General features: G+C 42.3%; 1 protein-coding gene across 3 annotated transcripts in view; it reads right to left on the minus strand.

Moving 5' to 3' along the window:
* Positions 1-26,297, minus strand: part of stx17 (syntaxin 17) — a 56,509-nt gene that overhangs the window by 21,238 nt on the left and 8,974 nt on the right. For all 3 annotated transcript variants that reach the window (XM_033043105.1, XM_033043088.1, XM_033043097.1), the window contains exons 3-5: positions 23,504-23,676; positions 17,044-17,109; positions 7,412-7,640 (exon numbers count right to left, since the gene is read on the minus strand). In XM_033043105.1, coding sequence (XP_032898996.1) covers positions 7,412-7,640; positions 17,044-17,109; positions 23,504-23,626 — 418 coding nt within the window. In that variant the 5' untranslated portion in view covers positions 23,627-23,676. The remainder of the gene's footprint in view (positions 1-7,411; positions 7,641-17,043; positions 17,110-23,503; positions 23,677-26,297) is intronic.

A 26,297-nucleotide genomic window follows, 5' to 3' on the forward strand; every position in this document is an offset into this window, starting at 1 on the left:
ATTATTTTAATTTTAATCTTAAAATGAACATATTTAAAATACCAAAGAGTAAAAGAAGATTCAACGAAATAATCCTCCCCGACTGATGGCCACAATTAAAACATTAGTAAGTCACGAGGACTATTTTAACAAAATAATGTACATTTTGTAGTGTATATAATTGAAGTTTCTTGGATGCGGCCTTATTAGATTACAGCTAACTTAATGCGGCATTCCAACATGAAAAGGTTCCCCACCCCTGGACTAGAGTAACTCAGCAGATCAGGTAGCCTCTCTGGAGAACTTGATAGATCAGCGTTTCTCAACCGGAGCTCCCCGGAACGCTAGGGTTTCCCGAGAGGTCGCTAAGGGTTCCGAGAGAAATTGTGAAAAACTAGACCAGGGGTGTCAAACTACCGGCCCACGGGCCGCATCTGGCCCGTGAAGGGGTCCAATACGGCCTGCGGGATGATTTCCCCAATGCCATAGTGGGCTGCAGCTGCCCCCGGTGCCAGATCAGGGATGTCACCGGTGCCTGGTCGTCTGGGCTCCCCCTGAGCCGCTGCTCGTGCACGTGACCCACCTCCAATAGGAGAAGGAACCGCCCTCTGGACAGTCAGCTGTGGCCAATGAGGATGGAGGGGGAGGACAATGAGCGGGGTTAGGTTGCGTGGTGTGGAGCGGCCGGGTGCTGGGTTCGAATGCTGCGAGGAAAAAACAACAACATTGTGGCGGTGCGGGCTGCGCGGTGGATACTTTCTCTCTTTACACTGTGTGGAGCAGCATGGTGGAGGAGAGAGCTCAGCCGACCACAAAGCGTCTCTGTTCTAGGCACTTCCCAGTCTCCCGATCGTCCCAGAAACCCGCACTGACCTGGTGGGCCACAACCCGGAGTCTCTCTTGGATGCCAGCGCTAAAAAGGTGGCGGAGAAGTAGACCTAACGAAACAATTTGTTTTGTTAGGTCTACATTTGTGTCTGCTAATGTTCAATTTCAAATGGTTTATTAATGGAAAGGGTGTGGCTCCTAAAACAATCGTAGCCAAAACAGCATCGTTTTTTCTCTCTCTCATCACAACCTTCTTGTAGCCTACGACTGTAAGTTAATACCAATCATAAAAGTAATGCTTGCTAGGCAATCTTCTTCATAAGAAACAACATTCGTAAAGTGAAACACTTTGTAGTTATAGCAGAGACTGAGACACATGAGAGCAGGTTGAAAAAACAAAGGCAACGAAAGCTGTGGGAGCATGTGACCGTGCGTTCGCGTGTGCACAACTGCTCCACCTATACACAACGCTGGATGTTAAAATGGCGATACCGGCCCGGCAATCCTCCCTCAACTGCACAGGCATGGCTGACGGGTCCCCGTTGTGACGCCAGAGATCGCTGTTGTGACGCGAGTCAAAATGGTGATCTCAAAATGGCGGCAGGCCCACCCACCCCCAACGCAGGGGTTCCCTGAGACATGAAAATTATTTCAAGCGTTCCACAAGGGTAAAACGGTTGAGAAACGCTGTGATAGACAATGTTTCAGGTCAGGACCCTTCATCAAACTGGTTATGCTGAGGGGGAGGGGGGGGAAGCTGAAGAAAGCTGGAAGAGAGGAAAAGAAGAGCCTGGCAAGTGATAGGTGGATATAGATGGGGGAGGGGGGGGGGGGGGGCGGTTAGGCAGACGATTAGACAAAGGCCAGGAATGAAAGATAAAAAGTGTGAGATATGGATAGAAGAGGTGTGAATTGTGAAACCATGATTACTGCCTGACCCGCTGAGTAATTTTGTGTCTTTGTTTGTAACCAGTCTGCTGTTCCTTGAAACAACATCCTATCCCACTCTGGTTTCCCTGCTACCAATGCCACCAAAAAGTAATGTTGAAATATTATTTTGTTATGATATTTCCTTTTAGAATTGAATCAAAGTAGTTTGATTGCATCTGTAATTATATTTATACTTTGAAAATTATTATTATTATAGATAGATAGAGCTCATAGGGCTAGCGGAATCAAGTGGTATGGGGAGAAGGCAGGAACAGGGTATTGATTGTGGATGAGCAGCCATGGTCACATTGAATGGCGGTGCTGGCTCGAAGGGCCGAATGGCCTATTCTGGCACCTATAGTCTACGTATCTATGTATATCTGATCACATGGATGATCCATTTGGTTAAACTGGGTTGCCTAAAAATGATTGGAAAATTTTGCTCCAGAATATTCCAAGAATAGATCTTGTCACGCTTCCTTTTCTTTTAAATGTACTATCCTGCATTGAATGCATAATCATGCAGTGATTCTTTACATAGTGAGGATTCCAGTTCTACCGACTCTGATTCCTACTGCCTACCTGATGCCAAACCAGTGTGTTTCAATGTTCTTCAACCCCTTACCAACAGCACCTTCCCTCACTCCTCAGCTACTAAAACAGAATAAACTGCAGCACATGAACCTGTTTTCTTGTTAGTACCCAAAGTTAATATCAAACCTAACATCCAAACCATCCCAATTACATATATTTTTTAATTGAGTCTGAAGAAGGGTCTCGACCCGAAACGTCGCCCATTCCTTCTCTCCAGAGAGGCTGCTTCACCCGCTGAGTTACTCCAGCATTTTGTGTCTACCGACATATTTTTCAATCTCATATCAGTAATCTCCACTCAGAACCCCTCTCCCTTAATTTAGTCTGAATCCTGCACCTTTGCTTCGATCAGGGGTCGGCAACCTTGTTCTGCATAGGGGCCAGGACCCATGTCTGTGAGCGGATGGCGGGCCACATCTATCGCCATAGTTAATAAATGGATGTAGTAATAATATATACACTAACTAAACTTTGACATATTTATATATATATATATTAGCAATATTATGTCTACTGAACATAGCAGGTAGTTTTAGACACTGCTATTGAAATTACCCTCACCCCTCTCTGTTCTAAACTTCATGCAGATCCTTTGTTACCCTCTCTCCCCCTCCTCCGCATCTCTCCTACCCCTCCTCCCCCTCTCTCTTCCTACTCTCTCCTCCTCTCCGCCACCCTCTGCCCTCCACCTCTCTCTTCCCCCTCCACCCCCTCTCTCCACCTCTCCTCCCCTCTATCTCCTCCCCTTCCCCCATTCCCTCTCCACCTCTCCCTCTCTCTCTCTCTCCCTTTCCCCCAACCCTCCCTCCCCCCTCCCTCTCCCTCCTCTCCAAGGTCCAATACCGTCAAGTTACCGCTGGATTCCTGTCTGCCGCGTCCACAAGAACCAACGGCCAGCAGCATGCCATCTTTGAGGAGGGCCACTCTGACTCTGACTCCAACCCTCCCCCTCCCCCTTCCCCAGGTGAAGCACAGGGACAGATGGTTACGGGGCGCACTGAGCACCAAGCACCGCAGCCATTGCAACTGCAACTGCACTTTTATATCAGTGGAACCGCGTCCAGCAATCCAACTAACCTTTTGCCCAGTTCATGGGATTATATCAGTTCCGATTTTTTGTAAAGAAGTGTAGATGACGGAAAAAAAACGCCTGCAGGCCAGGATATCGGGTTATGGGCCGGATCCGGCCCATGGGCCGTGGGTTGCCGCCCCCTGGCTTAGATGATCTGAACATTACAACAAATATCCTCTTTGCTGTTCCTCAAACTGACCAATATACTTGCTCATCATCCTTTTCTATCCAGTACAAAATTAAATTTAACATTTGCAATTTCTATTCCTTTCACACCCAGGGCAGGTCTCTTCATCTGCAATTTTCTTCAGCTTTACACCCTCATTCGTTAACTCAATTTGCTAAATTCTCCATGTTCTGTTTGCCATCACCTCTTATAGGGTTTTCAACCTCCGTTTGAAACTTCTCCAGACATAATACATTTTTCCTTAATCCATTCAAAACACTGATCAAATTTTCAACCACCTTCCCTCTCCTAGCTCACCCTTATTGGCCAAGCCTCTGTTCCTTAACTTATTGCAGCCACTTTGCAATGCGACTTTGGTGATTTTATTCATTAAAGCCATTAAGTAAATGCAAATTATTGTTCAGGGAAGGGCCAATCATTTAATCAAATACTAACATCCTTTAGGAATTGTTAAACATGCTTAGTCCTAATCACATTATTGACTTGCCTTACTTAAATTGATGAGCTTTTTTTGAAGCCCTTGATTAGTGACAGCCTGCATGGTATCCACAAACCTCGAGTAAAATGTCTGTGGAAAAGCTTACAGATGTTGGGATTACTTTCTAATTACAATGTTATGATATCATTACTGCATGCTTACTTTATTAATGTTTATTCTATAGCGGTTGAAAACTGCACAAAATCTACTGCAGTTATCATGCCAAACATTCATAGAAAAGTCATATGAGATCACAGTATGAAGTAAATCGAAGAGGATTCTGTCGAGCATTAACTGAACATACAATGGATTCATCCAGATATCCAGACAACTGAAAACTCTGTAATTCAGAAAGGTTTTATTAGAATTCAGAAAGGTTTTAAGGCTCACTGCCAGAGCGCACTACAATGCGGTAATGCCAAATTGAAAATGCTGTGTAACTCTTTCTCCCCATGACTTCCATTAACAAAATGGCAGGATTATCAAGGTTCATTGCTATTATGGCATTTCAGTCAGAAACTTCCAGATTTGCCTTATGCTTATATTACGAACATTTTTTTTTTTTAATTTAAAATATTTTTTGTTTGGACTCATCACTATTATCCTGTCCTTTGTAAAAATCAAAATAAGAGATTTTGCAGTTGGCACTCATGAAGGAGAGCATGTTCATTCTACAGCAAGACAATAATCCCAAACAACAAAGGAAATTTTCAAAGCTAAAAAATTGTAAATTCTTGGGTGGCCCGATCTGAACCCAATTGAGCATGCCTTTTATATGCTGAAGAGAAAACTGAAGGGGACTAGCCCCCAAAACAAGCATAAGCTAAAGATGGCTGCAATACAGGCCTGGCAGAGCATCACCAGAGAAGACACCCAGCAACTGGTGATGTTCATGAATCGCAGACTTCAAGCAGTCATTCATTGCATGCAAAGGATATGCAACAAAATACTAAACATGACTACTTTCATTTACATGACATTGCTGTGTCGCAAACATTATGGTGCCCTGAAATGGGGGGACTATGTATAAACACTGCTGTAATTTCTACATGTTGAAACCAAAATGTATAAAAATACCCTTTATTAAAATCTGACAATGTGCACTTTAACCACATGTGATTTTTTTCTATTACAAATCTCAAATTGTGGAGTACAGAGACAAATAAATAAATGATGGGTCTTTGTCCCAAACATTATGGGGGCACTGTAGATGGACTAGGGCTGATTAGAGATCGTTAGCATGGTTTAGTAGGTGGGAGATCGTGTCTCACAAATCTGATTGAGTGTTTTGAAGATGTGACCAAACAGGTTGATAAAGGCAGAGCTGCAGACATTGTATATATGGAATTCAGCAAGGTGTCTGACAAGGTTCCGCATTTTTCGAGTGGTGGCGCCATCGAGTGTGGCTGCCTAGCTTGCAGCTGTCTTCATTCTTTTTGTTATTTTTAGTCTGTTTTAGTTTGTTTTTGGAGGTCTTTTAGTCTTTTTTATTTGCGGGGAGAGGGGGGGAGGGGGAAACTGTTTTCTTAGTCACTTCCTGGGCGAGGATGCGACTATTCTCCGAGCCGCATCTTCGTCCCCCCTCCTTGCGGCCTACCACCTGGATCGGCGCAGCCTTTCCTGCCGGAGACCGGCCAGAGCCTCAGCAGCAGCGGCGCAGCACTGGATTCCATCACGGAGCGAGCGATGCCTTACCAGGGTCACCGTATTGGAGCTCCGGAGTGCTGGGACTGCCGACTTTGACACCGTGGAGCTGTGGTCGGCGGAGCTTTCAGCCGCTGGCGTGCTGACTTTCCAGCCGCAGGCGGCGCTGACTTTCCAGCCACTGGCGGTGCAGACTTTCCAGCTGCGGGTGGCGCTGACTTTAACATCGCGGAGCCCTGGGATCTCTCGCCAACTTTGAATCTCCGCCCAGCTCGGCCTGTGGACTTCGGAAGCCGTGGTCTCCGGTAGGTAGCGGCTGATTCGGAGGCTCTGGGCCGCTGAGAGTGTTCTTCCGTTCGAGGGTCTGAAACATCGGGCCCGTGGCGGTGACTGCGGAGGCCTCAATTAGGCCCCGACCACGGGTGAACAGAGGAAGAGGACTAAACTTTGGTGCCTTCCCTCACAGTGGGAAAACGTTGATTCCGCTGTGGGGGGGGATGTATTTTCTGTTTTATGTTAAATTCTAAAGTGTTGCGTTTATCTTATTTGTGTGCTGCATGGTAACTCAAATTTCACTGCACCAATTGGTGCATGTGACAATAAATGTCCTTTGTCCTTTGCCCTTTGGTAGGCTGCTCTGGAATGTTAGATAGCATGGAATCCAAGCATAGATAGCTGAATGGATAGGAATTTGACTTCATAGAAGGTAGCAGAGGGTGATGATGGAAGGTTGCTTTTCGGATTGGAGGCTTGTGACTAGTGGTGTGCCTCATGGTTCGGTGCTGATCCCATTGTTGTTTCTTACCTATATCAATGATTTGGATGACTGGGCATGACTAGCAAGTTTGCAGATACCACTAAAGTGGGTGGTATAGTAGATAGTGGAGATGGTTGTCAAAAATTGAAGCAGAATCTTGATCAGTTGGGCAGGTCTGCTGAAGAATGGTTGATGGAATTTAATACAGTGAAATGAGAGGTATTGCATTTTGGGAAGTGAATGGTAGGGCTGTGGGGAATGTTGTAGTGCTGAGGGATTCAGGAGTGCAGGTACATAGTTTTTTGAAAGTGGCATCACAGATAGGGTGGTCAAATCGGCATCAGCACAAAAGCCTTCATCAGAGTATTGAATTTAGACATTTGAGGTCATTTTACAGTTGTTCAAGACATTGGTGAGGCCACTTTTCGAGTATTGTGTTCAGTTTTGGTCACCCTGTTATAGAATGGGTGCAAAGAAGATTCATGAGGATGTTGCTAGGACTCAAGGACCTGAGCTATACGGAGAGTGAGCAAGCTAGGACTTTATTTCTAGGAGCGCAGGAGGATGAGGGGTGATCTTACAGAGGTGTGCAAAATCACGACAGGAATAGATCAGATACATGCACAAAATCTATTGCCCAGAGTAGAGGAATCGAGAACCAGAGGACATAGGTTTAAGGTGTGGGAGGAAAGATTTAATAGGGACCTGAGGGGTAACTTTTATAAACAAAGGGTGGTGTGTGTGTGTACGGAATGAACTGCCAGAGGAGATAGTTGAGACGGGTACCATCATAACATTTCAGAGACATTTAGACAGGTACATGGAAAGGATAGGTTTAGAGGGTTCTGGGCTAACCGCAGGCAGTTGCGACTAGTGTAGATGGGACATGTTGGTTGGCGTGGGCAAGTTGGGCTGAAGAGCTTATTTCTAAGAATATATTACCTGCTATAGTTTGGGACCGCAGTAGAGATGAGTGTGGGTCCTGTGAATTCTCTGTACGTCCATGGTTACTGGACACATCTGAACACTGTGAATGGACTTTCAGGAACTCCTCCACTGCTGCTGCAGCCCGTTCCTTTAAAGGACTTATTATCGTCTCCAAAGTTTGGGAATCTTCATCTCTTACTCGAAGGCATATTGTTTCCATTTCCCTCATGTTAGCTCGTAGTTGCTGTGAGACGAAATGAGGAAAAGTCAGAGTCTGCAGTTAATTAGCTTTAAGTAGTTATTTTATCTTTTGGTAAACTTTTAGAATCATAAAAACGATAAACATACTGCTGTAGCACCTATCCAGTATCATTATCAACAACTCTCAGCTGATGCACACTAATGCCAGAGGCAGAGTAATCCTTTTTCACTATGCCCAACAAATTGCCTTGACCTCCAACGCAGAAAAAATATCAACCCATATAAATAGAAATCTCACCATAAAACATTTGGTTTTAATTCCAGACCTTTTTAAATAGTTGAAGCAAATCTTGACATTAAGTTAATGCGCATTTGAATTCCCTGACAATCATCACAATGTCCTCTGGCAGAGTAAAACAACTTTTGGCTGTGTCTGATAAGTCTAGAAGGTGATACCAGTTGGAATGATCTGTTGTATGCATTTTACTTTTATTTATCCATTAACACTTATTCGCTAAACTTCCTTTGAAATGTATTCTCATTGAGTTATTATTAGTTTAGAACAATTCCACCAACCTCACTATAAGGCTTAAATTTAGAATACCGACCTCACATTCCAGTTACCACCAAAAGAAAGTCACTTTCTTTTAAAGTCAGAAGGTCATTCAGAAAATTCCACAGATACAAAGTTAGTGGTATACCTTCAGTACCTTGAGATGCCCACTGCAGAAGCAAATAGGACAGGGATCATACTGCTCAATATTCTGAGTTTTGTGGCCACTTTGAGGCCCTGAACTATGAACGTCCTTTTCCTGAGTTACTCAAAAGGATACTCGAGCCCACCAAAGCTGATGAGAAGCTCATTATTAATGTCTGCCTATGCTGAGAGATTGCTGCAACAAAAAGAAGCTTCATCTGCATACTGCAGCTTCTACTTTTTGCAAAATGACATGCACCACAATAAGAAAAACATTAGCATCTCGAAGGATAAAGCACTTTTTTGATCACTTTGCTAGTAATTTTTATCTTTAAAAATTCATATTTAGTACATTTTTTTAATTCAGAAGCCCTGCCTGGCAAATGGTTTCCCAAGCAAAAAAAAGTTCCCTTTTTGTTGAATGTGCACTGAAAATGCACGTTTAGTTTGCCCAACATGTTCTTGGTGCTTCTTATTCATTATTCATAAAGAAAAATAGGAATTCAAATCCAGCAAACTCTCACTGTTTACGATCGTGCTTCAATTAAGAACAGAACCAATTTACAAAACTGGCCACCACGGGATGAATTTTGCAACATTTTTGGCTCATAGTCCTCTCTTCTGATATAATAATTTCAATGATGTAATTAAATTGCTTACTGTTCAGCACAAAAGGTTAATTTTACATTTTATACCCAAACTACTCAGCATTTATGTACAGTAAGTACACTTTGCATTTTAGCCTGCAGCTACTGTTACTCAGAAGTTCTGTGTCCCAAGAACAAAAGTATGAATGAGGCGACAGACGTTTACTCAGAAATCACTAAAGATTAACTACTACAAAAAGAAAGTGTTTTAGCACAAATTAAGTTCTTACAATTCACTACGGGAAGCAAGACCTACAGAGAAGTAAAAGCTTTTTTAATAAAAGGTAGCCTGCAGTGAACCAAAACCACTAATTGCAGGTGAAAGCTGATCCTGCTTAAAACCGTTATCGTGGCACATGGTTCCACATTGGCATTAAGACAAAATGAAATGACTAAATGCCTCCAAAAAGAGAACATATTTAGAAATAAACACATTTTTAATGAGAAAAATATGTTGAATAAACTTAATGGGTTATTTGAAGCTGCAACAGATATAAACGGGTAATTACAATAGATGACAGATATATGACATTTCTGAAAGTATTCAACATAATACAGGAGATGAGTTATTACTAGATGATTAAGGAGAACAGAATTGGGGAACTTTTTGCAAATTATATCAAACTATATCAGGGGGCAGAGGAAAAGGATTTACAATAGACTATTGATAATTTGAAGTACTGGAGATATCAGTCTGCATTCATTTCAGCATTGTTTCTATGCACTGTTCATATATAATTTAGACAAAGGAATGGTGTCCATATATGCTAACAATATTAAGCTAACAAGCATAGTGATTAGCTCCAATGATAATGAGAAACTCCAAGGACTGCCTATGAAAGCAGAACATATAGAAAAGTGGCCAATCGGAATCAATGTCAGCAAATGTCCAGCTCAATAAGTTAGTAACACATTGAAAATAAAGTGAAGCAAAGCTGAGAATTTTGATTTTTTTCATTCAATCACAGGATATGGGTATTACTGGTTAGACCAGAGAAAAAAAAAGGACATTTCAGCTTTTCTTTTTTTTGGTCTTATACACCTCTATAAGATCACCCCTCATCCTCCTGCGCTCCAAGGAATAAAGTCCTCACCTGCCCATCCTCTCTTTATAGCTCAAGCTCTCAAGTCCTGGCAACATCCTCATAACCCAAACACAGCGTAATTTTGAGCTATTGTGCAGTTTAGCATTTTGCAAAACAGATTTATTGCAAAATTGAAAACATAGAACAGTACAGCAGAGGAAGAGGTCCTTCAATCTACAATGTATGAGCTGAACATGAGCCAAGTTAATCTCCTCTGTCTGTACGTGATCCATATCCCTCCATTCCCTGTATATCCATGTGCCTATGTGCCTATTTAAAACCACCCTAGGCAGTGGGTTCCAAGTCCAAAACTATCTTTTTTTTTAAACTTACCCCGCACGATGTAAGCTTACCCCCCCCCCCCGATCTTAAAGCTTAAGGCGACATTTCCGGCCGGGACCCTCCTTCAGACCTATCTATATAATGGCTCAAAAACTCTCCTGGATGAACTTTACAAATTCAACCCCATCCAAGCCCCTTGCAATAAGGCAGTTGCAGTCAATATGGGGAAGTTAAAATCTCCCACTATGACAACTCTTGTGTTCTTACACCTTCAGTGAATTATATTGCTTCTCGAATTTGTAGTTCTCTGCTGATGGTACTCCCATGATACTCTCGATTTTGACTCCGGACAATGAAGGAATGATGAGTTATATCCAAATCGGAATGGATTGCAACTTGGTGAAGAACCTGTAGATGGTGATGTTCTCATGCACCTGCTGTGCTTGTCATTCTTGGTGACACAAGATGTAGATTTGAAGAATCAGTAGTCTAGGCAAGCAACTGCAGTACATTTTGTAAACATCACTTATTGCAACCACTCTTCACTAACAGCAGAGACATTTTAAGTTTAGGGTGGTAGAAGTTTAGGGTGTGTGATTCAAGCAATTTGCTTTATATTGGATGGTCATATAGTCACAGAAACGCCCTTCAACCCAACTCGAACATGCAAAACTAGATTCCCATCTAAGCTAGTCCCATTTGTCTATATTAGCCCATAGCCGGTATCCCTTCAAATCATTTCTATCCATGTACCTGTCCAAATGTCTTTGAAATGTCGTTACTGTATCTGATGCCACTACTTTCTTTGGCAGCTAATTATATATTGTTATGGATAAAGATGAGTCAGAGTACCCATATCCTCTTCGTGAAGAAGTTGTCCCTCGGGTTTTTTTTAAAAATCATTATCCCAACCCTCACCTTAAGGTTATGCCCTCTAATTTTTCATTCTGTTTTCCTGGGAAAAAGACTATGTGCATTCACCTTACCTGTGCCCCTCATGATGCTCTGGTTTGGATTCCCAAAATGCAACACCTCGCACTTATCTGAGTTGAATGGCATTTGTCATTCCTCTGCCCACTAACCCAGCTAATCAAGATCCCACTGCAATTCTTGATAACCATCTTCACTGTCTATCACCTAATTAAGTGTCATCTGCAAACTTACCTTGCACATTCTTATCCAAATTGTTGATATACTCTTGCAAATCATATATTATCAAATCACACAAAATAAGTCTCCTGAAAATAGTTATAAAACAATGTATTTTGGCCTGAATAATATTCTACACTGACTATTATTTGTAAATATAATTTTGCACAATATAAATCCCCTGGTATATATATATTTTAATTTACATAATCTAACAGCATATATATTTTACAGATAAATGGTGTATGACTGTTATGCAAAATATAGTCTCAAAATCTGTCACTTGTAATAATCATCATCTCTGTGGTTTTGGTTCTATTCGTGAAAACAACATTGCAACAGTTAATCAATTAGAAATGTCAGCAAATTGACTTAAATCTTCTCATTCCCCAGCCCACCACAAATGATGTTGGTAAAAACTGTGTGATTTCTTTCTAAAATATAGACAAAAATGTCAGTAGATATATGAAGATGTCATGATAAGGTACAAGTCCAATTTTCACCCCAATTAATTAAGTGAACTCTTTTGTAGCCCATTTTAATTGTTAATGAAACTGTTACCATAATATTAAAAACAAAAATGTAATCAAAAGAAACTTCAGTGTGTTCGATAAGTAAAGGATTTAGAACTTTGATAAAATAGTTAACAATTTCTACAGGTCAAAGATATGATTTGGCTGCATAATTATTGCTCGTAAATTTAACTTTGATAATTAACAACCACCAATGTAACTACCCATCAGACTGCAAATGAAATTTCAAAAATTTTAAATTAATGGTTAAAGCTGAGAATTGATCCCCAATTACAGTAATTTGAAATTAAATGTTTAATTTTTTTTGCAGAAGGAACTATTTACTTCCCTGATTCCAGTTATTCAACTACTCATCAACAGAACATAATCAGTACAAAATGACAACACATCTTCCTCGGGAACCATTAGCACAGGGGCACCTCAAGGCTGTGTGCTCAGACCACTGCTCTGCTCACTCTGTAGCCAGACATAGTTCCAACGCCATGTTTAAATTCGCTGAAGACAACATTGTTGTTGGACAAATTATGGATAAAGATGAGTCAGAGTACAGGATGGAGGACAATGGTCTTGATTGAATGGTGCTAGAACAACAACCTTGCTCTCATCTATACTATTACTAAAAGTCTCATCTTGACCACTTCCGGCCTACGTTGTAAATACATTTTAGCAAAAACGCTACCCTATATCGCTATGATTTTTTCGCCATCTTACTCATCGTCCTCCTCTCCTCCAAGCACCCCAAGATTTTTTCCGATCGGTGAAATAATAAAAAAGTAATGAATGTTAAAAAAATCGTGAGATCAGCAGATTGGTCTTCTCGCCTGTCAGTCACCATGGTGAAGGTAACGCCCCTTCCGGTGGGTCAGGAGAATAAAGCCCCGGAGGCCGTACGCGAGTCAGTCAGCCCGGAAGACCGTGAGTGAGAGTTGAGTCCAGAACTGTGAGTCTATGCCGTGAGTGAACTGAACTGTGAGTCTGCACCATGAGTGAACTGAACTGTTAGTCTCTACTGTGAGTGAACTGAACTGTTAGTCTACACTGTGAGTGAACTGAATATGAGTCTGCACTCTACTGGGATCTTCGGCCGAACGGCTCATGTCACGGCGAACCCGTTCCACCCTGCCTATGGCCAAGCAACTACTAGAACCACAAGTTCGTGCACTGTCAGTGATCCAATCCCAGCTCCAACACTGCCGCGACATACAAAGAAATTACTACCAGATAAAAGCAGCTCTCTGCTTCAACCGCTCAACAAGGGACAGGTTGTCCGCTTACGGTCACTCCAAGGTTACGACCGCCTCGGTGATATTCTGGGGTCAACCACAGAGCCACGCTCATACCTGGTTGGTGTGGACAATGGCATCTACCTACGCGCCCGCCAACACCTCCTCCCCGTTAATGAACCGACACCTTCCCGTCCTTACCCTGACCAGCCAGTCGATTTTCCCCCACGCTCCACAAATGCCACTACAGCAATTCCTCTACCTGTGCCAGCGTCATCCCTGCCTTCCCCAGTGCCCCCATCTCCACTGGTGCCTTCTACTCCACGAGAGCCCGTGGGGGGGGGGGGTGGATGGGGGATAGAGAGCTCCTGGGGAGGGGGGGATAGAGAGCCCATGGGGGAATAGAGAACCCAGGGGGAGAGAGAACCGGGGAGGGGGGGATAGAGAGCCTGGGAGCCGAGAGACAGAGAGACAGCCCCGAGAGAAAGCGATGCCCGAGCGTCTTTTGAATAACAGGGAAGGGAGGGGGGGGGGGGGGGAGGGAGGGATGGGGGGGAGACTGGCGGAGCAGGGGGGGGGGGATGGGGGGAGCAGACATCAACCAAAGGACTGCGAGTTCGGCGGAGGTGGGTGACGTCACTCGCAGCGCTTGGAACACAGAACAGGCCGCACGCAGCAGACCCATTGTGATGTCATCAGCGAGACCATCTCGTTTATTTTCCAAGTTTTATCGGATTTGTTAAAATTTTCATAAATAACTCGAGAAATAAAGCATTAATTTTTCAGATAAGGCGATTTTGGACTCCACGGGGTAAATCTCTATCGGAATATGTAAATATTTTACCGTTAGCGCGTCATTTTTTTCAAGAAGATGTGATTATACACAAACAAATAAATTCACACATCCAAGATCTGAGTTTTATAATTATAGAGATATGATTGAATCAAAATCAAGAATTATAAATTCACATTTCAAAAATGGTTTCACAATTCAGTAGTATTGATTTTCAGTATTTGAGAATACATGAAGTTGCATGCAAAATACTGATTTTTAAAAATCCAGTTTCTGTGTAGTACGTTCTATTGCATTTATGTGAGAAATACCAATTTCCCCAACAAAATACTGATTTTCAGCCATCAAAATATGTAAATGCTCGGTGAAACTTGGCAGCTCTGCAATTATTCACAATCACATTGTGTTTGAGAATTCAAAATGTGCTTTGTGATCTTGTTTATGAGTCATCATGGAACTAGAATTTATAATAGTATGACAGTAAAATAGGTTAGTTTGAAAGCGATCATAGTAATGTAAATGCACCATTTAGTTTGACTTCAGTTTTTGAGATGGAAATTGAAGTCGAACTAAATGTTGTATTCACATCACTATTCCATGTTGAAATTGCTGTGATTTAAAGTTGTTAGGTCAGGAGGACCAGTAAAGGAGCACTGCACACACTAACACAGTCTAACAGTAACAATCAATCAAATCAACACACAAACCATTTTGTAAAAAAAGGGTTTCTTTACTGCAAAAACGTACAGTATTTTATTTGCAGTTTTTGCATGCTCTTATAACATTTTGCAACAGTACAACTTGATTATTAAAACAAGGACAACTTACATTCTTGATTTAAAAAAATGTATACAGCAATGACCCCAATTATCCCATTCCACCCATTCATTACTCTTGACTCAACCAAAATTATTTCTGAAATATTGGTCATACATTTGGTGCACAAATGCTCCAAAATAAGGCTCAGAATGCACCAGAGAGCATCTAAAAACCCAGAGCTTCCAGGGCCCTTAAGTGGGTCCTGGACCCCGGCCACAAAGGGCTTCGCGAACGTAATGTGCACTGCCTGTACATTATTTCACATAACATTTTTGTAATCCTGTCATGCCACCCCCCTTTTTGAAAAGCTTCATATGGGCCTGAATATAAAGGTTCAATCCTGGTTTATTGAAAGACGTAGCAGGCACAAGAGATGACATGGCCTATTTCTGTCTGAGAAGTCATATTTAACAGCTAAATGTGAAACATGCAAGAGGCATTTGAGACATGTTAAACTATGGCACTTCATGACTTCAAGATTTTTTTAACACTTTTAGCTTTTAAATAAAAGGGAAAATGGAGGGCTTGGGTAAAAATCGATTAAGTTTTATTTATTTATTCCAACCAGAATTAGTTTATCTTCAATCATATAATATTATTATGCCAGAACTGCCTTGAAAATAAATCAGCTCAGCTAACTGAGCTCACATTCCAAAATAGGATTCCCAAATGGCAGATTAAAATGAATATAGAATTCAGCATACAACTTTCTAATTAAATAACTGTGCTCCAGAAAATATGCTTAATCATACTTAAATAATTTACTTTAAAATTTCTAAGAATGTTGGAATGATGAAGTGAACCATTTTCAACTTCATCAAGTATGTTATAAAGGAACTTTAAACAAGATGAAACATCTCAATTTCATAGACACTGCTGGAGTAAGTAACTCAGTGGGCCACGCAGCATTTCTGGAGTAAACGGATAGGTAACGTTTCAGGTCGTGACACTTCTTCAGATTCAAAGTATGGGGTGCGGGGAGAGAAGCGATAAAAGACCAGGCCAAATCAGGGCTGGCAAAAAATCTCAGGCAGGCCCTGGTTGGCCAATTGTTGGCTAGGGAAGATGTGTTCTCAAGAGGGTTACAATATGGTGAACTGTGTAAACGACTAAGGTAGAGGAAGGGGGCAAGGGGAGAGGAGTATTAGTAGAAGTTACTTAAGTTAGAGAATCCAATATTCATACCACTGATATTTCATAACACTTTTCATTAAGTCAGGAGTATCCCGGCAAACCGTGAGCAGCAGGGGTATCCCGGTATGTCGTGCATGGCAGGGGTATCCCGTCAAGCCGTGGCCAGACCCACCAGCAGGCCCGGACTGTCCGCCGAGGTTAGTAGACCAAGGACCTGTCTGGAAGGTCCAACTCGTCCACTGCGGAACGAGGAACGAGGACTCGAATGGAAAGTCCGGCTCGCATACTGGAGACCGGATTCTCGCCGCAGTGGACAGAAGACCAGCCCGACTCGCCCACCACGGAGATGGGAGCCCATGTCACAGACCGGTACCCACCCAGAACACACGGCTCACTCGTCGCAGGCCTGGGACTCGCCCACCATGGAGGAAGGGCCCACCCAGTGGGGTCGACTCGCCCACCGTGGATCGAGGACCCGCAAACTGGGTACCCACCTGGAAGGCCCGGCTCACCCATCCAGAGAGGAAGAAGTCGGATGGCGGGCCGGCAAGCAGACCCTGCAGGAAAAACTGCAGTGCCTCGATGGTGGAGTAGGTTGCTGGAGGTCCTGCGACAGCCTGGGACTAGAAGGCAGGCGCATGAACTGGACATGGCTTACAGAGGTGGAGCAGCAGCGGAGGACACCACGGCTATGCTTGGCCAGGCCGACCATGCAACACCACCAGGACAACGGGCCTTCATAGTCAGGTCAAGAAACCTGCACTTACAACAACTGGGAAATGGTGCCAAACTGGCGACATTGTATACTGTCTCAGTGTACTACTGTTATACACTTGTATTGTATCTGAGATGCTTATCCAACATTTATCTCTTATGTATAGTGCTACTTGTACTGAGCTGTACACAAAAATAAATTTCACTGTACCTCGGTACATGTGACAAATAAAGTACCATACCAAATAAAGATTCATTGGAAACACATGGGAGCAAACATAAAAAAGAGAAAATTATTTGCTAAAACAGTCATCGTGTGCAACATATGGTACATTATAACCTAGCAATAAAGTATACAAACAGTATTTACCTGAACAGTACGGCTTGCGTTAATGTGCTCCTGGTGCAGCTTGTCCCATTTACTGAATCGCTGATACTATAATGCAAAATGAAGAGATACATCAGGGCGCTATTCTGAAGAAAAGAAATATAACTCAATAACACTGACACTGTTAAGAATTGCAATATTCAAGATTCTACAATTCACTCATTTATATTTATCATATTCTGAAAGTGCCCAATCTGTATTTTTTTCAAATGCTACACAGAGTATCAGAATATATTTCATAATCATTATATCAGGGATGATGAGTTTGGAGAGGATGATAGTGTTGAATGCCGAGCTTCTTCTTCTTCTTCTTCTTCTTCACATGTCAGCAGTCCGACGTGCTTTCCTGTATCCAGATGGTGGGGCTCATGTTGTCGACCTCCCCGTGGTGAGCCCTGTCAACTGACCTTAGTCAGGCGAACGACAACAAACAGATACAGCAGCAGAGATAATGCAACCTCAGTCGCCGCAGCTTGCAGCCCTAATGCAACATCAGTCGCCGCGGCTTGGCGCCAACCCGGAGCATGCGCCCTTTTTAGGGCGGGCACCTACGGATGTCGAACCGGATGGCATCACCCTGCTGCAGCTGAATGCGGAAGGCCTAACTGGCTACAGCGCCTGGAGGGTGTTATATAACTTCTGCTGCCTCAAACGTAAGAAGAAGAAGATCCAGGTGGTCCAGAGCAGGAGCCAGAGAGATAGAATCTGCTGCTGACCTTTTGTGGTGATATTAGCTGACATTAACTAATTTTGTCTGCGGGAAGTTTGTATGTATGTTGCTATATTACAACTGCAATACCATTTGTCGTAAATCGTAATCTAAACTACATTTCAATATATAAAAACAATTACGACTTTAATATTCCAAAAAGAATCAAAACAGCAAAATTGAAAAATTAATTCATACACAAAGAGTGGACCACAGCTACGCAGGGACTCTGCACTGACTGAATTACTTTGTTAAATTGTGTTTGGTAATCTCTAACAGTTGCAGTTAACTAAACAAAAAGTTAAATTTACACCCATATATTGAATTTCCATTTTTAGATCCAGATTAGATGCAACTTACTTCAAACTATCTGTATAATTGATTTATAAATTCACACTCTTTCAAGTACAAGTTTCAGACAGTGAAGATATGAGTAACTGAAACCCAAACATTGACTTAGGCAGGATAGGTTCTACAAAAAAAAATCTATCTACTTCTTAGAGGCTATGGAAACTAATTGACAATTGTTCTATATTTGGAACTTTTACAACCAGCTCATGCACCAGTTTTTTGGGTGCATATTTTACAAGGCCTCCATCATCAAACTCACTGGCCTGGGTTTTCCCCAGTCTGTTCTCACCACTCCAATAATTAAAATGTCAACTGGATGGTTTTGGCAGAGTCCAGTAGTGGAGTGCCATCAGGAAATTATTGGCCGAACTTAGTCAACGGAATTGGGATTCTACACTCACGCAGGAATCCCAAAACATGCAAGTGTTAATAAGCACCAGTGATTTCAGATTAGTTTAATTTATTATTGTCATGTATACCGAGGTGCAGTGAAAAACGTTTGTTTGCGTGATATCCAGTCAAATAAAAGACTATACATGAATACAATCAAGCTATCCATAGTAGATAAAGATTAAAGGGTACAACATTTAGTGCAAGATGAAGTCCAATAAAGTCAGATTAAAGATAGCTCAGGTCTCCAATGAGGTAGATGGGAGGTCAGGACAACACTCTAGCAAATGAGAGGATCGTTCAGTTGCCTGATTATAGCTGGGAAGAAACCATCTCTGAATCTGGAGGTATATGTTTTCAGACTTCTGTACATCTTGCCGAATAAGAGAAGGGAGAAGAGGGAGTGACCGAGGTGAGACAAGCCCTTGATTATGCTGATGGCATGGCTGAGGTAGCATGAAATGAAGATGGAGTCAATGGAAGGGAGGTTCGTTTGCATGATGGTCTGGGCTATGTCCACAACTCTGCAATTTCGTTCAGTTTTGGTTGGAGCTGTTCCAAAACCAGGTTACGATGCATCCCAAGAAAATGCTTTCGACAGTGTAAAAGTTGGTGAGGGTTGTTGGGGTCATGCTGAACTTCCTAAGCCTTCTTTGTATTTTATGTGTGACTGCCAGCAAAAAAACAGCAAAATTCATGCCATTACTATTTAGAAAATAATTCATCTATGATAAATCTAATAATTTAAAGGTATCAATGTATGAATATTCTACAGCTTTGAAGTACGACTTTCTACCATGATGAACATTTTTCAAAGGAAATATGAAAGTGAAATTGAAAACAAGAAATGCATCTTCTGTAAGATTGCCTGCTCTGCACAACAAAAATTTGAATTTTAACATTGTATGTGGCATTTTTCAGCATAGTGTCATTCTGTACAAACTCATTACATTTGGTTAAGGTACAAGAGGTGCGAGGCAAAATAGATCCAAATTGGTTTGATAAATAACAAGTAAAGGTCAGTGGTAGATAGGTATTTTTCTAACTGGAAGTTTATACAACGTTGGGGGGGGTGGGTGATATGCTGTAGATAGCTTGGATGGTGGGGATGTCAGCATCCATTATGTCCACCACTTACTGCAGCCTCTTTCATTCCTGTGCATTTGAATTGCAAAACCAGGCCATGATGCAACCAGTCAGCTTGCTCTCTACCATACACATGTAGAAGTTCTATAGAGTATTCGTGACATATCTAATCTCCTCAATCATCTATAGAAATAGAGGCGTTGATTAACTTTATTTTAGATTGCATCAATGTGCTTGGCTAAAGATTGATCTTCAGAGATATGCATGCTCAGGAACTTGAAGCCATTGAATCTCCCCACCGAGATCCCATCAATGAAGGTAGGTTCATGGATCCTCGACTTTCCCTTCCTAAAGTCTTACTAACGTTGAGAGCAAGGTCATTGTTCTGGCCTCAAGAAGATTATCCATCTCCCTCCTGTACTCCGACTCATCGTTACCCTTTATTTGTCCATAAATGTAAAGATGGCATAGGAGGCGTGTTTGGGTACACAGTTATGGGCATAGAGAGTAGAGCAAGGGACTGAACACCCAACCTTGAGGTGGTCCTGTGTTGATGGTCATTGATTAGGAAGTGTGGTTGCCAATCCTTACTGATTGTGGTCTACTTACGAGGAGATCGAGGATCCAATTGCATGGAGACCAGCAGAGACCCAGTTCCCCGAGTTTGATGTATATATTCAGAGGGAATGATGGTGTTAAGAACTGAGATGAACAACAGCCTGTATACATGTTCTTATTGTCCTAGTAGTCCAATGCATAGTGAAGAGGCAGTGAGATTGCATCCACTGTTGATCGGTTGTGACAGTAAGCAAATTGTAGAGCTCCTTACCCAGGCAGGTGTTGATATGTGTCATAATCAACCTGTCAGAAGCACTTCAGCCCCATGGGTGTCAGTCCCACTGGTCAGTAGTTATTGATGGTTATTCTTTTAAAGTAGGTGGGGACCTCGGACGACAGCACTGAGAGGTTGAACTCTAGCCAGTTGGTCCGAGAAAGTTTTAAGACCACGGCCTTGTACACCATGGAGGATGGAGGCTTTCTGAGGTGGTCAACGCAGTGAAGGATCTTCTGACATTGACTTCAATGACTGAGATGACAGTCGTCAGAGGCTCTGGGGGCCCATGAAACGAGCATAGAAAGCATTGAGCTTGGCCAGGCGAGATGCATTGCTGCAACTTCCTATCAATGGAAATATTTATTTTGTATCTACCCATCTCATAGTCTTTGATCTTTAACGCTTTAATCGAAGGGAAATCTTTTTTTTTCAATCGTGAGATGCAAGCCAAGTAGTCTTTTTTAATTATTTAATTGATTTTAAGGACGTAAACATTGATTGCAACGTTTGTTTGTAACATTTATTACATAATTTTAATTGTCCCTGATGAGGAGGCGAGATACCACGCTCTTGAACTGCTGCAGTCCTTCTGGTAAAAATATTCCCATATGCTGCTGGTCAAGAGGACAAAGATTGAGACCTAATGAGCATGAAAGAATGGTAATATATTTCCAATTTAAAAGGGCACGTGACTTGGAGGGTAACTTGCAGTGGAGATGTTCTCGTGTACTTCCTGCCTGCTTGCTGGTAGAAGGTGTGGTGTGGGAAGTACTATTAATGCAGCCTAGGCATGTCATGGCAATACATTTTGTAGATGGTATGCAGTGCAGACATGGTGTATCAGTCTTGGAGCAAATGAATGCTTACGGTGGTACATAGAGCATTGGATGGTGTTGGGGTTGAAGCAAATGAGCAATATTTTCATCTTGCTCTTGATGTGCTTTGAAGATGGTGGCTTAGGTGTCAAATGGTAGGATGCTACAATAGAAGAAAAGCCATGTCAATGTGTATCCACTGACATTTACCGTAACTCCATGGTTTCCCACAGCTGCCTTAACTGCACTCTTCTCACCTACTCTCTTTTAAGGATGCCATCCTTTTCTTCCTGTTTCTACATCTCCACAATTTATCTCTCAAAATGAAACCTTCTACTTCAGAACCTCTAAAATGTCCTTTTTCAGGAATTTCCTTTTTCAGGTTTCCATTCTCTTGCAGTTTATTGGAGCCCACTCTTCATTTCATCTCTCCCGGACTTTTGCTCTCATCTCACACCTCCTTCTTGACAGAACAGAAATAACGTTGCCCTAGTCATAATTTTTCATCCTATTAGCCTTTGCATTCAGAGCATTATCCTTCATCGTTTCCATCAGCTGCAAGAAGAACCCACCACCGGCCATATTTTCCCCTCCCAAGCAGTTCCACCTTCCACAGGGACCACTTCCTTTGTGACTCCTTGGACTGCTCTTCCCTCCACACCCACATCTCTCTCACCCCCTGCACTTTCCTCTGCAACCGCAGGAGGTACAACTGGTGCTCTTACGCCTCTTGTCCCTTCAGCGCTATTCAGGGACCTAAACAGTATTTCCTGGTGAGGCAAAGATTCACAGGCTTCTCCTCGAGCCTCAATTACTGCATTCGGTGGTCCCAATGTAGCTTCCTTAATGAGAAAGACCAGTGCCCCTTTTCTCTTTATACTTGGCTAGACCATGCACAGACTGATCTGCAGACCCATGCTCTGTCTGCAATGATCATTCCAAGCTCATATTTGTGTGGCAATTCAATTCCCCTTTTCGAAATACATCAACTGGTCTATCCTCTATTTTCTCCATTGCCAGAATGAGGCCCAACACAAACTGAACACCCAATGCCTCATATTAGTTGTACAGGGTCTTGGTGAGACCACACCTGGAGTTGTACAGGGTCTTGGTGAGACCACACCTGGAGTATTGCGTACAGTTTTGGTCTCCAAATCTGAGGAAGGACATTATTGCCATAGAGGGAGTGCAGAGAAGGTTCACCAGACTGATTCCTGGGATGTCAGGACTGTCTTATGAAGAAAGACTGGATAGACTTGGTTTATATTCTCTAGAATTTAGGAGATTGAGAGGGGATCTTATAGAAACTTACAAAATTCTTAAGGGGTTGGACAGGCTAGATGCAGGAAGATTGCTCCCGATGTTGGGGAAGTCCAGGACAAGGGGTCACAGCTTAAGGATAAGGGGGAAATCCTTTAAAACCGAGATGAGAAGAACTTTTTTCACACAGAGAGTGGTGAATCTCTGGAACTCCCTGCCGCAGAGGGCTGTCGAGGCCAGTTCATTGGCTATATTTAAGAGGGAGTTAGATGTGGCCCTGGTGGCTAAGGGGATCAGAGGGTATGGAGAGAAGGCAGGTACGGGATACTGAGTTGGATGATCAGCCATGATCATATTGAATGGCGGTGCAGGCTCGAAGGGCCGAATGGCCTACTCCTGCACCTAATTTCTATGTTTCTATATTATTCCCGGGTAGCCAACAATCCAGTGGCCTGAACATTTTATGTAAGCCTTTACTACAGTGTTCCCCTCTCTCCCTCCCTTCAGATCTGCCTCCAGTCTCCCCACTTTTGTCTCCTCTCCCATACCCATCTCTCCGGCCTCGCCGGCACTCTTTACAGTTGCCACCCTCTTCTGTTTCTACCAAACTATTAAAAATACAGTTCACCAACAGGCTCCCCTCCCTCCTCCATATGGTTCAGGTTCCACCAGCCATTTTCCACACGCTAATAATTTCCATTGTCACCCCCTATCCCCCGTTTCTCTTTATACTAGCTCTCTCCCTTCTCAGTCCTGATGTAGGGTTTTGACCTGAAACATCAATGATTCCTTCCCCCCACACCCCCCACCCCCCCAAATGCTGCTTGACCCTCCAGCAGATTGTATCATGTAAACTAATTTCTTATGTTTTGCACATCTCACACCAAGTGTTGTAGTTATTCAGTGTGTTTTTGATGTTATTAATAGTCCAATATAAATACATACCACAAACTGAAAATATATATAGCACAAAAACATTTCCATAATTCCACAAACCTTCTCAATATTTATCTGGTGTTTTTGTAACCGCTCCAAGTCCGTTGGGATTGCAACTTTAATAAATTTCAGGATAGTTGGTTCTAACCGTCGATATCTCAATTTTGTAGGACGTTCTGCCATGCTGTTTTCAAACAGTAATTTGGGTCTTTTGATTGAAGATACATCAGGACCTTAATTCAAGATTTAAAACATGGGTTCAAGGGTAAACATGACATGGGCAGAGTGTTTTACAAACTCTACTTTTCATCTTAATAAGTCTAGTCAGTAAATTGGAGTCAAATTATGATTTTTTTCAAATAGTGCAAAAGACTTATTTGACAAAATATCACTAGATTTCCAAGATACTGGATTTTTAAACATTCTTAAATTCTTGCAGGAAATGTAATTTATTGTTGAGGTAAAATGCTAAAATCACCTCAAATATAGGTCAAAGTATGTCTTTGATAATTCATTTAGATAACATACAGATCTCATTCAACATACAAAGTAGTAAATTAGAAGCAGGAGTAGGCCATTCCACTGCTCACATCGCTCGACCAGTCAATAAGATCGTGACTGATTTGATTGTAACATTCTTCCTAGTCGCCCCCACACCCTATAATTTTTCTCCCCTTGCTTATCTAGCCTTATATTTGCCTTAAAAATATCCAAAAATGTGCTTCCATCACATTGGGGAATTACAAAATTAGAGTATATATTAACTATTTCACGACCCACTTTAAAAAAAATGCTCGTATGAAGTTCATCAGGACCCATAGACTAGTCAGCAAGCAGTTCCAACAATTTGCTCAGCAACTGTTCCCTGGTATTTGTGAATTCCTATTTCTTGGATGTTACTTGAATCCTACAGTAAAAACTGATGCAAATACCTGTTGAATCCACCTGCCATTTCTTTATTTAGTATTATTAATTCCTGACACATTTCCTGAGGAAGACCAACATTCACATAACTTCTTGTTAAATCTCATTGGAAACTCTCAGTTCACATGTTTCTACATTTTTGGCTAGCTTTACTCATGCTCAAATACAACAAGGTTCCACATGGTAGGCTTCTCTGGAAGGTTAGATCGCATGGGATCCAAGGTGAGATAGCTGAATGGATAGAAATTTGACTTCATGGAAGGAAGCAGAGGGTGATGGTGGAAGGTTGCATCTTGGATTGGAGGCCTGTGACTAGTATTGTGCCTCAGGGTTCGGTGCTGGGCCCATTGCTGTTTGTCATCTAAATCAGTTTTGGATGAGAATGTACATGGCAAGATTAGCAAGTTTGCAGATGATACAAAAGTGAGTGGTATTGTAGATAGTGAAGATGGTTGTCAAACATTGCAGCAGCATTTTGGCCAGGTGGGCTGAGGAATGGTTGATGGAATTTAATACAGAGAAATATGAGGTGTTGCATTTTGGAAAGTCCAACATGGGCAGGTCCAACACAGTGAATGGTCGGGTTCTGGGAAGAATTGTAGAGCAGCGGGATCTAGGAGTGCAGGTAGACACAAAATGCTGGAGTAACTCAGTGGGTGAGGCAGCATCTATGGAGAGAAGGAATTGACGATGTTTTGGGTCGAGACCCTTCTCAACCCGAAACGTCGCCAATTCCTTCTCTCCATAGATGCTGCCTCACCTGCTGAGTGACATTTTGTGTCTACCTTCGATTTACCAGCATCTGCAGTTCGTTCTTAAACGTAGGAGTCCAGGTACATAGTTGCTTGAAGGGGGTGTCACAGGTAGATGGGGTGGTCAAAAAGGGTTTTGGCATATTGGCCTTCAGTAGTCAGAGTACTGAGTATAGAAGTTGGGAGTTCATGTTGCAGTTATATAAGACATAGGTGCGGCCGCATTTAGAGCATTATGTTCAGTTCTAGGCACCATGCTATAGGAAAGGAGTTGTTAAGTTGGAAAGGGTGCAGTGAAGATTTACAAGGATGTTGCCAGGACTCAAGGGTCTGAGCAATAAGGAGGGGTTGAGCAGGCTGGGACTCTACTCTCTGGAACACAGGAGGATGAGGGGTGGTCAACACATCTATGTGTATATAATGGAAAAGATTGAGTAGATGCACGGTCTCTTGCCCAGAGTAGGGGACTCAAGAACCAGAGGGCATAGGTTGAAAGCGAAGGGGGAACAATTTAATAGGAATCTGAGGGGTAACTTATTCACACCAAGAGTGGTGGGTGTATAGAACAAGCTGCCTGAGGAGATACACAAAATTGCTGGAGGAACTCAGCGGGTGCAGCAGCATCTATGGAGCGAAGGAAATAGGCGACGTTTCGGGCCGAAACCCTTCTTCAGAGGAGATAGTTGAGGCAGAGACTATCGAAACGTTTAAGAAGCAATTAGTCAGGTACCTGGATAGGACAGATTTATGGGCCAAACACAGGCGAAGTGGGACTAGTGTAGATGGTATATGCTGGTCGGTGTGGGCAGGTTGGACCGAAGGGCCTGTTTCCACACTGTATGATTCTATGATTCAAAAGTTTCCATATTAATTTTCCTTAATAATTAGTTATTCCATCCAATCTTCTGACCTACCATCCATTTTGTACAATTAGGATCAATTAGGTATGAAAAAGAAATGAAAAAAACAATGTTAAATTGAAAATTAATATGCACGCAATAATGTTAAACAACTAAACATTATTGTTGCATTAAGACATACTCAACTGTTGATAACATCAGCTTGAGGTATTTTTTATATTAAATTTATTTGTGATAAAAGAATTGTAAATTCTATTTGTGTACGTCAAAAAGTAAATTCAGTAAATTTGTTCTATCAAGGTGATCGGCGTATAGTTA

Source organism: Amblyraja radiata, chromosome 2 (genome assembly GCF_010909765.2).
Source record: "Amblyraja radiata isolate CabotCenter1 chromosome 2, sAmbRad1.1.pri, whole genome shotgun sequence".
NCBI lineage: Eukaryota > Metazoa > Chordata > Chondrichthyes > Rajiformes > Rajidae > Amblyraja > Amblyraja radiata.